This window comes from Polypterus senegalus, chromosome 5 (assembly GCF_016835505.1).
Source record: "Polypterus senegalus isolate Bchr_013 chromosome 5, ASM1683550v1, whole genome shotgun sequence".
Taxonomy (NCBI): domain Eukaryota; kingdom Metazoa; phylum Chordata; class Cladistia; order Polypteriformes; family Polypteridae; genus Polypterus; species Polypterus senegalus.
In genome coordinates, this window is record NC_053158.1 from 73,216,246 (window position 1) to 73,231,729 (window position 15,484).

General features: G+C 34.1%; 1 protein-coding gene across 2 annotated transcripts in view; it reads left to right on the forward strand.

The window, feature by feature from the left end:
* LOC120530360 (lethal(3)malignant brain tumor-like protein 4) overlaps nt 1–15,484 on the forward strand; it is a 478,825-nt gene that overhangs the window by 214,623 nt on the left and 248,718 nt on the right. For both annotated transcript variants that reach the window (XM_039754804.1, XM_039754805.1), the window contains one exon: nt 5,653–5,755. In XM_039754804.1, coding sequence (XP_039610738.1) covers nt 5,653–5,755 — 103 coding nt within the window. The remainder of the gene's footprint in view (nt 1–5,652; nt 5,756–15,484) is intronic.

Consider the following 15,484-nt stretch of genomic DNA (forward strand, 5'->3'; position numbering starts at 1 on the left):
TAGGGCACGAGTTCCCAAACTTTTTTCAGCTGCAGACCCCTTTACCAAAAACTTTTAAAACCGTCAACCCCCTAGTCATTTACTTTACTTACTCAAATTAATAAATTTGTACAGTACTCGATATTAAATATTTCACTAGATATCAAACTTTTCATTTTAATCACTTGTAATTAATGATTGAAAAAGATAAAAGGACTACGGAATATGGCATTATCTTGTGCAACATTTAATATCGAAACCTGCACTAACAAAAATTAAAGCAAAAAAATAAGTTTTTTTTTTTTTACATTTTTTGACTTACATTTTTGACATTTATGAAATAAACATGTAAATTCAAAATAAGTACAAATAGTCCAAGCTGTACTGTCTGCATTTCTTTTTTGGTTCAGTCATATTATTATCTGAAGAAATAAAAACAATTTTGACAGCCCCTGTGATTAAAAAAAAACAAAAAACAAAGTATGTACTTACTTGAAAGAGAAGATTTTTGTTCAAACTCGAATAAATAAACTGTGTCCTCTGATTTTCTTTTTCGTAGTACTGCTCCTCAATAAATAATTATATTCAAAGTTCAAATCACAAATAAGTACATGTCACATCAAACAAACAAATTTATAGTGTTTTATGAAAGCATGACCATACAAGACTAATAGATTCTGCTAATATCGAATATCCGTCGTCTCGTCCCACCGTGAGCAAGCGCGGACATGCAACAGTTTTTCATGTCTGCACTTGCTTTGATACGTTCGATAAGACGATGCACAGACATGTTTGTGCTACATGTTTTTTCATGCATTCTTACGTGTGACTCTTTTAATGACACATTTTACCTTTTTGTTCGCAAGTTTGGTATGTAATGTGTTTTTATCAAAAAAGCGTTTTTTTGAATTAATTTATTTCTTAATTAGGTACCTATTGGAATCATAGATATTTTGAAGTAACAAACAAATAGCAGTAAGGGGGTCTATTTTTGCTGTCGTCGACCCCCAAATTTTTTTATTGAACCTATCGACCCCTAGAAAGTTTAAATCGACCACTTTGGGAACTCTTGCTTTAGGGTATCCCAAGTCATCATGCATTATGGGAGGTGCAGATCCAAAGAAACAGCAGACAGTATAAACGATTGGTCACCCTTGATGAAGGCATTCACCATGTCGATGTGGACTTGTGTGCAGGATGTTGGTGGTGGACCACATGAAACTTTATCAGTTACACTTATTTGTCCTGCTTTAAACCTTTCTACCCATTCACAATCTTTTCATTGAGTCATGCTGCTTTTACTACCATACTGATCCAGCATCCTTTCGTGAACTTCAGCAGGTTTACCTCCCTCTGCCCAAAGAAATCTCACTATGAGATTTCATTCAGCAGCAGAATGTCCATGTTCATTTGACCCTGGCTTTAACTAGACTAATGGCAAAGTGCTGAATTGTGTTTGTTCAAACTACCAATAAGCCATGACGACCATGTTGTATTGCATCTGTTTCTTTCCATTGTAGTTACCACAAAATTTTCAGTTTGCTTTTTTGATTTACCCCATAATTACATTATATAGTAATCAACTAATCAACGCACTTAATTAAAAAGTATCCACGCGGGCCTATTTAAATTGAATTTACAAGCTGTAGAACTAACAACTAGAACTCTAATATATCAATTTATTGTGTACAAAATAGTTTCGAGAAGAGATGTCTCTGAAAAATGCTTTTAAATGTTCTTTTCATGGAACTCATCAAAGTAGCTTCTTTGTGTAAAGTGTATATCTTAAAATCCTCTTACTACTTTTTACAAGCATTCTGTGAATCAGCATGAGGTAAACTATTAGGTATTTGAGATGAAATTTTAGAAGGTGGTCATTTCAATGTTGTCATAGAAACATTTTCCATTTGTTTTTCCGCAATGTTTATTTTGTTTTATTTGTAAAAGTAGTTTTGTCATATAAATTTACAAGACATGAAATGTTCTAGTTTTACCTCAATTGACATTGTTCCTTTGATGACCATGTATGATGCACATGTACTGTAATTTTATAATATCATGCTTCAGAGCAGATGTAAATAATGGAAAATGAATCTTAAGTAGACACCATCCACACTTAAACAATAATTGACATCATAGCAGCATTCTGAAACATCCCACATTACTTCCCAGGTTAATTAATAATACTTGCAGTTTACCCAGTTATATCCAAATTTCAAGTTAGTCATGTTTTCATTACAATACCTCTTTAGTAAAGTTAAATATAATTATGACATTCATTTGTTAAAGAATCCGTTTAAACACCCCCATGCATTTGCACATGTTGTGCAGATGTGTCTTGGTGTGTTTATTTTTACTGTATATATTATTTTTTCAGGTGTTTGATTAGCTCTGTTTTTTATCTACAGATGAAGAATAAGAACATTTTGAAGTGACACTAAGCACCTTGTGACTGTGCCACTAGTTTCTGACATAGTCCTGATGAGGTTGTTAAAGATGTGGCCATGAAATATGCAAAAAAAAAAAAAAAAGCCACAGAACTGTCTTCTGTTAAAAGTGTGAATAACCCAGGTCTGGTGTGTTTTTGAGTAAAGCTTAATAATTGTCTTTTAGTTGTAGTTGCAACACATGTAAAAAAAGAAACTAGCATAAGGATTTTAACGTAAACTACACTGAGCAACTTGAAGTGAGGTATTTATCGTATTGGTAAAGAAAAATCTTAATAATAAATTTCTCAGTGGCTTCTTTTGCCATTTTAACTGCTTTTTTGTTTATACACAAGCCCATTAAATTAACTAGGTAGCTACAGAAGAATGAAAAATATATGCAGTCAACATACAGAGGTCAGTAAATTTGTACAGTGTGAACTATAAGCAAGGCAGCTGTCCATAACAAAGTTAGGTGTATTCTATGGATCAACAATCATAGAAAACTTTAATGAGAGACAAAAAAAATCATAACTGAAATGGTAATAAAATCTTTAAAGAACTTTAAATGCTTAAATATATTCTAAGGGTTGAATGATTTTACAGCTAAAATTTAGATAGAAGGAATTTATTTTTATGTAGTTGCAACTGAAGCTTTAATTGTCCTTTTAATTGTCCTAACAGCTGAGCAACAGCAGTTATGAGTCAGTCACTAGCAGGAGCAATGGCTGAAGATGTGATTGGATGTGAGGCACCTTAGTTATATATCCCTTAGTATGAATTGTACATGTTATTTATTTTGGGCTTTGGGTCATTGGACCCTACCAGTCCCAAAGTGATTACAGAGAAAAGCTGTGATGGTAAAGCTGAGTTGTAAACTCCATACCAGATGTGTTTGAGTCTAAATGTTGCTGCAGGTTACTGAAAGGGTGGACCTGTACTTGACCTTACCAACATAGTTTTATAAGCCATAAGTGAGCCTGTGCTATTTAATATTTCAATACCAAGGATCAATCTCTGCACTCAAGTAAATGTAAATGGTAGGTTGTTAACAGCCACTTTCATTTATTATTATTGCTTATGTTGTAGTCTTAAACATTTGGGGCAAAAAATTATAAGAAAGTGGTTTCCATGAAGTGTTGAGATATAGCACAAAATGCTGTATATAATGTAATACTGACAAAAAAATTTGAGTTGGAAGGCAGTTGTCCCTAAAACACACCCTGTGGCTGAGCATACACAAATACGGATGATTATATTCATAGACTACTTTCAAGCAAGCAGCTGTCAAATACCTGACTCCAAATGTATGTGCAGGTGATTTAATCATATTTTCTAGTTTGCACAGAATGCTTGCAAATGTTAGACACTTTCATTAAATTGTGTAAAAACTATTCTGTATGTTAAAGGCATTTGTTCAGTGTTGAAGTCTTGTTTTTAAATACACAATCAGTCAGAAATGTCTTGGCATATTTCTACTGCCATGGGAGTTTATTTCATATGCAAAGCAAATCAAATCTTTTGAAGCAGTTCTGTATATTTAATCAACCACTTTTTAGTTTTTGTAGCCATTTTTTCAATCAGCATTAATTACTATGTGCTTTATATTTTGTGGTTTGTTGTCTGCCATTCTCCATTTGATCTGCTTGTTCTAGTTGGAAGGGCATACATGTTGAGAAGGTGATTAGAGAATTTATTCATGGTGCAATTCTGGAATCTGATATACAAATAAAATGAATAATTTTCTTAGCTATATTCTACATGCCAAAAACATTTGTTAAACTAATGACTTGAAATTGGCTTCATGGGAATGAGCTGTAGTTTTTGTTTAGATGTACCCTGCAATGAACTTTCTCAATGCTCCTTCCTTACTTGCTCTTGATAATGCCTGGGGTTGTTTTGTTATCACAGGAGACTCCAACCATCCTGGTCGGGACAATGAAATGGAAGGAAAGCAGGGGAGACTGTCCATCAGGGCTTTATACTTCCCAATGCACAATGGCAATGTCTTTTAAATGTGTCACCCATGTTCACTCTGATAGGGCAACCTAGGAGTTGTAGTCCTCCATGCAATGTCATGACACCAGGACATAATTCCAAAGTCCAACTTAAAAGAAGTCACCTTACTTCATACAGGGAGTTGGAGTTGGGAGAGGTAGAGGACAAAACTTGTTTGAGGAGAAATGGGGGAGGAAAGGAACAAGAGATTGTTATTTTGATTAAAATGCCTGTGAAAGGGTGTTTGTCTCAATAAAACCAGCCTTTCTGAACTCAGGAATTGTGTGTTATGTTGTGTTCTGAGTTTCAGAATTGGCTGAAACAAAAGAAACCCAAGATTTTAGAATATATAAGTTACTGTCTGTATCTATGCCACTTAGTGGTAATGTGACAGAATTTAAATAGAACAGCAAGTACAGTACAAGAAAGCTTTCAGACATGTGACAAAGTTCAGTAAGAACTGGCCAGAATTCTCATGTGCAATATGAGATTTACATTAAATCAAAAAGAGCATTTTTTTGTAAATTTGTTTATGTTACTGATTAATTGTAACAGCTTCTTCTGCTGCTTTAGAAATTTGGTATAATTATATTTCTTGTAAACTTTTTTTAAAGTGCCCTTATATATACATAGCATTCGAGGTGTGAATCACAATCTGATTGTATGGGTGGTTACCTACCAGGTAACGCATGGGGTTGGTCTGCAAGTCAGCAAAATAGTGCGAAACACTTGTAACATACTCTTTGCATTAATTGACAGTTAACAATGTTATATATATATATAATATATATATATATATATATATATATATATATATATATAAATATATATATATATATGTATATATATATATATATATGTATATATATATATATATATATGTGTATATATGTATGTATATATATGTATATGTATATATATATGTATATGTGTGTGTATATATGTGTATATATATATAATATAATTTTGTTTGTATTAATGCTATAAAAAGAAAGCTACCTCTGCACAACATGAAACAGATTTTTTTCATTATATTTTGGGTAACCGGTTGAAATGAATAATACACCTTCTGGAATTGTATATAGGTTATCTGTTTCTCCTACTACTGAACTGCAAACTATTTTTTAATCTTTTGGGCTGGTACAGCTAGTTCATAAGTTAATACAATGGGAAGACTTACTTAAAGTTATTTATTAGAAAGAAAATATAACATTATGATTTTTTTATTTTATATGTTACATTTTCACAGGGCCTCCAGATTTAAAATCTCATGCAAACCAGGGTATGTGTCCAACGCCTGGCTGTAAAGGAGTCGGGCACATTAAAGGCTCACGATTTACTGGACATCACAGGTGAGTATTTCCTGACTGGGGTTTCTTCAGTTTGTTTGTATATAGCACAATGTTTTTTCAGATAATTAATATCAGTTTCAGTGTATATATAGTATATAACATAATCTTGCAACAAGTACTTTTAAGATTAGTCATTCAGCATATTATATGCACTTAGTAAAGTTTAAAATGACTTACCTTTACATACGTTATTTAAATGGCCAAGTCTTGCATTTATTTTGACTGAAAAAAAAATGTGTTTTGAATTTTAGAGAGATGTTTTATTACTGCCATGACTTTAGAGCACAGGGGACTGTTTCCTACCTTAGCTTGCAGCTTCTGATTTCCTGCTTTCTTGTAGAAGTATATAATTATGACAATTAATAATGAAAATTATTGCCTTTAACATTATAATTGTGATTATTTCTTTCAATAACAGTTGTCGCAATAACAAGACATATGAGTCATGAAAAGGTTTGGGGCAGCCACCCATATAATTGCTGTGCACAAAACCGAGTCCAAAACAGAACTAAGGGAATAGGGAAAAGGTCAAGGCTTTTAAAGGGGAAGATAGGAAATGAAGTCAAAGGGGTCGGGCCCATGAAGGTCTTCTGCCATTGGTGCGAGCCCGGACGTGACATCACAGGGGCCGGAGCTGGCAAGGTCTCCTTCCATTGGCTCAGTCCCAGAAGTGACGTCAAGAGGACCAGGTGGGATCTCCCATGATTGGTCTGCAGGCAAGGGAGAAATAGAGTCAGTGCACTCTGTCACATCCCGGTATGTCTCAGAACTGCCCTTACTCAAGCCCTTTAGCTGCCTCCCATGCGCACGTTTGTAACACAGTACAATGAAATATTTGCCTTGCCTTCCTAACTTCAAACACTGCGTTTTATGTTTAGACAGATTACAATAGAATCTCTTTTTTGCTGGGACCCACTTAAACAATTGTTAACATCAAATTTTCAAACATGTAAAATGTTGGAAAATGCTAAATTGGGGTCTTTTATATTAGAAATAAATGTTGTTTGGGTATACAAAATCAAATTCCTAAGCAATATAATATACTGTTTTATTTTATTAAATGTATTAAATGTAAGTAACATTACATACAAGCAAGTCAAACTTGACAAAACTAAATTCAGTTCAGCCCCCACCCATGAGAAAGAGAGGAGGGCCAACAGCCAGAAAAAGGAGAGAGAATCCATTTCCTCATTATAAATGCTTATTCTAAAATATTAAATAGATCCTGCCAGGTTTTGAAAAGTTTTGAACAGATCCTCCAAGTGAGAATTTGATTTTTTTCAATGTCAAATAGTATATAACATCAGTTACTACTGACTTAAAAGAAGTGGGCTAGGATTCTTCCAGCTGAGCAAGATAAGTCTATGTGCTAATAGTGAAGTAAAGGCAATTACAGTTTGTTTGTCCTCCTTCACTTAAAGCTCATCTAGGAGTACACCAAACACGGCTGTTAATGGGTTAGGAGTCATTGTGACACCAAGGCTGTCTGAAAAGCATTAAAAGATTTTGGTCCAAAATTATGTTAATTTGGTGAATGCCCAGAACATATGGCCCAGTGAGGTTGGCAACATTTGCAAGTTGAATCTCACCCTGGAAACATTTTGGACAATTTTAAAGAGACAGATGTGCTTGATAAAAGTTTTTAAGTTGAATAATTGTATACTTTACACATATGGAGCAAGAGTGAATTTTGCGGTTCCACTCCTTTTTTGAAATATTGTGTAAGAGATCGTTTTCCCACTGTACTCTGGGTTCTATGAAAGGAAGGGACTTTAAAACGTTTTTATATATTATAGAAATGCTCAAGACTGATCAATATTTCTTCTGGAATAGAAGTAGGTGGGAGATGAGGAAAACTTGACAGGAAGCTAAATTTCGAGTGTAATTATTCATAGGATGCAAAAATGTTATCTGTGTACAAATCTCCAAGTGATTTAATCCTGTACAGTTTCCAAAAATTAAAAAAACTGTGTAAGTTAGAGAGGATGGTTATCGTGCAGAGGTACCACAGTTAAAAGCTTCTCTATCTTGAAGTACTTCCTACATTGGTTCCATATTCTGAGAGAATAAAACGCAATTGGGTTGTTAGAATACTGATGATGACTATTATTTACTGGTACACAAAGCAAGGAATATAAAAAAGTAATGCAGGATTTTATTTCTATTGTGGACCAAGCCTGTGTGTATTCATCTATTTGTGTTAATGTCCAGGTTTTTATAGCTTGTACTGTATATTTGCCGCCCAGTAATAAAACTGAAAGTTAGGTAGAGCCATGCCATTCTGCCTTAGGCATTTGTAAGGTTGCACTTTGGATGTGTGGATGTTTTGAATTCCAAATAAATGAGGTTATGATTGAATTAAATTTTTAAAAAAATATTTGTTGATGTATGTGGGGATGCTTTGAAATAGAAAAAGAAGATTAGGAAGGATATTCATCTTGACAGTGTTAATTCTCTTTGCTAAAGTAAGATGAAGGATAGACCATCTATGCAAGTCTTGCTTGAGTTTTTCCATGCAGACGGCAAAATTTTGTTGAAAGAGAGCTTTATATTTACTTGTGATGTTTACCTCTAGGTATTTAAACTGATCTGCGATAATAAAATGGAAGATGTCTAATCTAATATTGTGTGCTAGAGAGTTCACTGGAAAGAGCACACTTTTATTCAAATTCATTTTGAGTCCAGATATCTTTTGAAATTCTGCTAGTGCTGTTAGAACTGCAGACACAGTATTTTGTGGATCTTATACAGGTATATACAGTGTATATACAGCGATCCCTCGCTATATCGCACTTCGACTTTTGCGGCTTCACTCCATCGCGGATTTTAGATGTAAGTATGAGGGTATTTGTGTGTATATATGTGTGTATATATATATATATATATATATATATATATATATATATATATATATATATATATATATATATATATATATGTGTATTTGTGTGTATTTGTGTGTATGTATGTGTGTATGTATATGTATGTGTATATGTATAGATATGTATATATATATGTTTGTGTGTGTGTGTAAATATATATATATATATATTTATATTTATATTTATATATATATATATATATATATATATATATATATATGACAACAACACTCATCACTCACAACAGTGACAAAACAATAACATTGACAATCATGTTACGTTATTTTCAAAATGTTTCCTTTTCTTTTTCATTGCTTCTTTAACACACTACTTCTCCGCTGCGAAGCGCGGGTATTTTGCTAGTATACGATATAAGGCTACCTTCACATTGATCCCTTCATTGCGGCCGCTTTATTGCGGTGCTTGCATACTTAAAAGCGCAACATCCCTATTGATTTTTGATTGTTTACTTTTCTCTCTCTCTCTGACATTCTCCGCTCCTTACGCGCACCTTGAAGAGGAAGATATGTTTGCATTCTTTTAATTGTGAGAAAGAACTGTCATCTCTGTCTTGTCATGGAGCATAGTTTAAACTTTTGACTAAAGGGTGTTATTTCGTGTCTAGAGGGCTCTAATAATGTTAAAAAATGTATTTAGAAGGTCGTAAACAGGTTTTCAATGCTCTAACTGCGAAAATATTAGATTTATAAATAAAGAATCCTACTTCGTGGAAATTCATTTATCTGTGTGGAGCGGATTAACCGTGATAAACGAGGGTTTACTGCATAACTGTGCAGAGAATATTTATAAACAGTGTGGGAGAGTTTCTAAAGGCTTAAAATATATAAAAATAACCATACAAACATATGGTTTCTACACCTATCATGGGGGGTTCTGGAACGCTACCCCTGTGATCGAGGAGGGATTACTGTAGTACCATATCATCTGCATATAGTGATATTTTCTGTTCAAGTCCTTTCAGAAGCATTTTGAAAGTGAACTGCCAATGGCCCAATAGTGATTGCAAATAGCAGTGGTGACACGGGGCATCCTTGTCTAGTATCACATTCTAGTTTGAAGTAGGCAGAAACAATGTTAATACAAACTGAAGCTTCTGGACTGGTATGCAGTAGTTTGATCCATACATATATGTTCAGGCCAAACCCAAGTTTTTGCAATGTAGTGAATAGGTAATCCCATTCAATCCTATCAAATTCTTTTTCTGTATCCAACAATAATAAGTTCTCCTGGGTGTTAGACTTTGTGGGTGAATATATTACATTAAATATGCCTCAAATGTTGGAAGCTAAGTGTCTACCTTTAATAAATCCGGTTTCTCAATCCTTCTAACTAGAAATTTGGAAAGTAGCTTAACATCAGAAGACAGAATGACCTGTATGATGCACATTGTAGTAAGTCCTTATTTTTCTTAGGATAGACAGTAATTAATGCTTGGCAAAAACTTTGAGATAGAATTTTATAGTCTCTGGCTTCTATAATTGTTGCTAATAAAAGGAGAGTTAACTTAATTGAAATTTTTTTATACAGTTCGGCAGGGTAGCCATCAGGGCTAGCTGCTTTGCCACTCTGAAGTGAGTTTATAGCATCTAGTAATTCTGAAAGTGTCAGAATTGTATCATTTTCCTCTGCACTGAGAGTATCTAGCTGTAATATCTGTAAGGGTTAAAATAGAGATATCTATTGACAATACAGCCCAAATACTATAAACCTAGAATATAATCTTAACAGTTCTGAAAGAGTACATCCAGGGTATGATGTAAAACAGTAGCCATTGATAAGAAGATAACGCGTGATAGTACAGTCCTAATACAATAAACCATGGGTATGATGTTAAAATCCAGCATGTTTAGAAGCTGTTGAAGGTGAGAAATCGGGGAAAATACGAATGCGGTTATTTTCAAATACAATCTGTTTTCTGTCTGAGAAGTGACATCAGATTTAATTTAGATTATAATTTGTCAAAACGTACAATGAGGCTTCTCAGTTTTGAGGCATTCGATCCACATATGCAGTAAGTTGGTGATATCTTAGTGTCTGATTTGAAGTGCTCTCTATTTATTTTAGAAAACAGTTCAGCTATGAATTTCACTGGGTTTGGACTTTTACGATGTTCAGTGAGACTTTCACTGATATTATTCCTTCTGTATCCATCTTCCAGTGCAGCTAGTCTGTTACCAAGCACTGTGCATTTGGAATTTGCAGCCGTTGCTTTTCCATCAGCAGAAGATGCCAATTGTTCAACTATTTCAATATGAGTCATGAACATTTGCTTAACGTCTTTAAACTGAGTACCAAGTACTCTAAGTTTATTCTCAATCTTAGTCGCATTTTCCTGTGTTTTTTTCTTCAATTTTTCCCTCAATTTTTCCTAGCATACCTTTAAAGGTTACCACAAAGCAATTACTTAAACATTACTCCTGGTCTTTAATATGTTGAAGCAGCTTCTCGTTTGTTTTGTTTATGTCCTTGACATCTTTCCTTATATCATTTGTAACCTTCTTTATATTAGTCTTTAGCTCATTTATGTCCCTCATACCAAAAACAGTAGTTATTGTGGTAATCATTGCTGTGATCATCACCTTTAGCTCGGACTGTTTGTTTCAGTCTTTCTCCGTGCTCAGCGGGTGGAGTAGCAAGCCCAGTTGGCGTTGGCGTCGGTGTCGCAGGCTAATAGGGGATAGTTGACAGCAAAGATAAATAAGGCCATTTTCAGTTTCAATGAACCTTCTGGAATCAATAAATTCTCCTCACCTGACTCACTTTTACTTTTGCTCTTGGCTGGAGGCGATGCTGCAGCGTCAGGTCAGTCTCTGGCAGACCGTACCTTGAACTTGAGGTCTGTTTAGACTTAGATTAAGTTTTAGCTGTCTTATCCGTGTCTTTCTGACCCCTTTTTATGCTATTCATGCTTGTATATACTTGCATTTACTTTAATTAAAGACCCTTGTGTTCGGTAAATACAGGATATTTCAGCAGGGACGACGGTAAAAAAAAGTGAAATAGTGTCATTGTTAGCAGAGTTCCGCTTCAGATGTCCATCTTCCGAAATGGACAAGACCAATCCTATGTACTGTTACATTCAGAATTGCTTTCGTAGTTCTACTCAGCCACAAATCAGTTACGGTTGACTAAAGTGCCACTTCAGATCCTTTTAAATTTTTGTTCAAAATTTGGAATAAAGTGAAGGCACCAAATTTTCGGTAGAATAATAATTAGGTTATCCTTTTACACCCTGAGTTTTGATTAATTTTTAAAATCTTGTAGTGTGCTATTTTAATTGAAGCCTTGCCTTTTGAATAAATAAAACGCAATCACTACGGTCTTCTGATTTTGCTAGTTATAGCCTGCTGTATATGAATACATGTTATTGGTTAAACAAGCAATTAACGGTTATACATGTATGTGCCACGGACCTAACGTCACTAGAACTTGCTGCTGCTTCCTTTGCTTTAATGTACTCTTAATACTAGACTTTGTAATTGAATTTTAAATGGTTTTGTACAGTAAATGTTTGCGTGCAGTGAGTGGTTTAACAGTTTCTATACACTTTTGAAAACACAGTATGTCCAAATTATGAACAATTCTCTATACATTTTAGAAGTTACTGCAAATATCTAAAAACTGTTGAATGAGCTAGATTTAACGTTAATTATACTTTTAAATGCTTCTGTAAACTGCTGCAAACAGAAAAGAAATATCACACTTTTTAAAAGATATTGTTTGGGATAAGCCTCTTAGAACTGCATTTAGGATGTTCTTAATCCTATGATACAAATGCATCTAATTTGCCAATGCACTCATGCTTAGTGAATGTATCTTTGCTTCACTACAACAGTTACTTGCTGTTTAAAATATTTTGTAACTGGCAAAGTTCATCTCTGAGAGAAAGGGGGTACTTAATGAAGGCAGTATCCATTACTTGCCATGATTAGCCATGGCGATGTTATCATAATAGTCCCAGTGGTTGTCATCAATATAATTATGCGAATGGCGAGAACCCCGTTGAGGCTTGAGAGACTTCCCGGTAAGCAAATAATATGAGAGGGAGTAAGTGATCCCTACCAGTTCCCGTGCAATATTTTTGGAAGTGGCTGGTCACAAGGGAATAGCCTCCAGGTATTTAGTAGCCTAATCCACAAGGATGAGAATGTGTTTATGGCCTTGTGCAGATTGGTCTTTGGGGCCTATTAAATTCATCCCAATGCATTCAAATGAAATATCAATAAAGAGAATGGGTACGAGAGGAGCATGGTCCTTTTTAGCTGAACTAGTATTGGTGTAATAAAAATGGAATGTTTTGTAATGCATGTTATACAGGGTGTTCTTAAGTTCTGGATTGCATCTATCCAATGTTAGCCTCATTCTTAAATGAATCTCTCTGCAGACAAATGACACCAAGTTAATTTTAACACAAAATATCTGAAACAGGCCCATCATTAGTAATAATACTGTATATCTACTCCATGACAGACAAAGCACTACTTCTATGCTAACAAAAGGAAAAACAGAAGAAAAGAGCTATAGCCAATCAAAAGAATTTCTGCAAATAGTGAAAAAAATATATAAGAAAGCAGGAACAAAAGTCATCTGCAGTAATCTCAGAGAACCAGTTATTGCTGCTTATTTTCTTGACTGGGCTGTATAGCTTAAAGTCCATCATTCTGTAGTAAGAAGTGTGTCAGAGAGTATTTAAGATTATGCTGTCAATATTCCCAGGGGTGGAAATCTCAGGAAACTCGCCCAAAGATTAGACTGTATGATGCTCTGAAGAATCACAAAGAATCCCAAATCTGCATCCAAGGATCTAAAGGCCTCCATCAATGTGGCAAACTTTACAGTTTATGACCCTCTCATAAAACCTGAAAAAGTAATGATGTAATAAAAATAGTATTGTTTGAACAAAACATTTGACAAAAATTACTCACTGCATGTTCTATCAAGAACTGCATACCTACTCTCAAATAATGTGTGTGTTGGACAAGTGATAAATTTGTTTAGCCATAGGACCTGATAGTCTCTCAGTCATTGAGTTCACCATGATTTTTACGTTATATCAGAGTATTCAGGAGTAAAATGTAAGACAAACTTTCCAAAAATGAATTAAGTTAAAAAAAGCTAAAGTAAAATCTACTATGCAGTAATATTCATTTGAGATTAGAGTTACATAACTTTAGGATTGAGTGAGGACTGGACAATTTTTAGTTTTCCCCAGATCTGTATAACCATATAATTGTGAAAGGATATGGTTAATTTCTGTCACTGCTGTAACATTGTGCACTTTCATACATTTAACTGATCTTTCAAGATTTGACAAGATCTAAAGATATTCCAGGTCTTTCTGAGTTGTTTTTGCTGCTTTCTCTTCAAATACACCAGACAACAATTGAATACTCTTGTTGTCTTTTCAGAGTAATGTAATATTTCTTTTGGAGTATTCTTCTCTTAAACCTACTTCTGGCTATAAACTTTTCTTGCAAGTAATCTCATTAATTTATAAGTATAGTTTCCTTAGTATTCAGTGTGATAGATGACAGGCTTAGCAGTCTCCGATTATAGGGATCAGTTTTCTGTCCTTCTTGGTGGATGAGATGCACAATAATGCTGACATACAAATTGAAATGTGCCTTCATTTTAAATATGAGTACAAAGAGATTCAGGCAGCTTGAGATTGTTTAAGACCTGTGCTTATATAGTCTTATTCCAGGAACTTACAAAACACAGATTGACACATATTATGTTATAAATGTCTTTATTTTTTCAGGTTCATTTCATTTGAAACCCTGTTACAAACATAGAGAGGTATTTACACACATTTTTGTTAGTATTTGCTCAATTCTGAGGCTTTTCTATCTCAGATTTTAAGTTCTTGTGTTAATGGTGTAGCAAGAATAAAAAAGAATATTTTGTTAAACGCAGCACTCCTGTTGCAAAGTTCTGCTGTTATTTCTAAGGATTTTTTTTTTCAATTTTTCAACATTTTAAGGTTCAGATATGCATTCCTTAGGTGTTATCAGAAAAATCCTATATCCCCAAGATAGTCTTGTTGAAAGATTTGTTTTTCAGGGAATACATTAGCATATAAAAAACATTCCATAAGTGATGGCCAATGGCTTTTTTCTTTTTGTACGTGCCAAGAAGATCAGTTTGTGAACTTTATTTTTACCAATATGAGTCTTTTGGAAAATGATCAGTGTTTCACACATTGTATTTTGTCTCTCTCACCCAAATTTCCCAAGTAAATGAGATTGTTTCATTTTAAGTTCAGAGGCTCTCTGTAAAATCTTTTGTTGCATCTCAAAATTAAGCACCTACCTGTTTTTTTCCTTAGCCTTATCCTTTTCTTAAAGCAATATCTATTGTTTATCAATCACAGCTCTTGCATCTCACTCATAGTACCTACAGTTTATTACTTACCTGAGTTTTTTTAGCAATTTTTAGCCAACTTTAAGAAACACTTTTTTACTCTACGGTTCTTCACTTTTAATGTTGTTTTATAAAATTTAGAACCAGATTTATGTTCTTCTGTCTCATGTGTTTTTCACCTTTCAAATTGCCTTAACAATAATGATTTGCCTTAACTTTTATATGCGGCTTGTTCTGTGTGTCAGTCTCTTCCCATTTGTGACTGAATCTTTGATGTCTTAAGCTGACCGTCTGGTAAGTCTGAATTGTGTAGCTGTGTTGATTTCCTTGGTTGGAGTGTTAGAAATGGTGGTGCTTATGAAATTGAAATTCCACCTCAATGACTGATTCAAAAGTCTGAAATACTCAGAAGGTTTCATATGTTTAATAGAAATTGATAGTTTTTTGTCAGGATACAATTAAA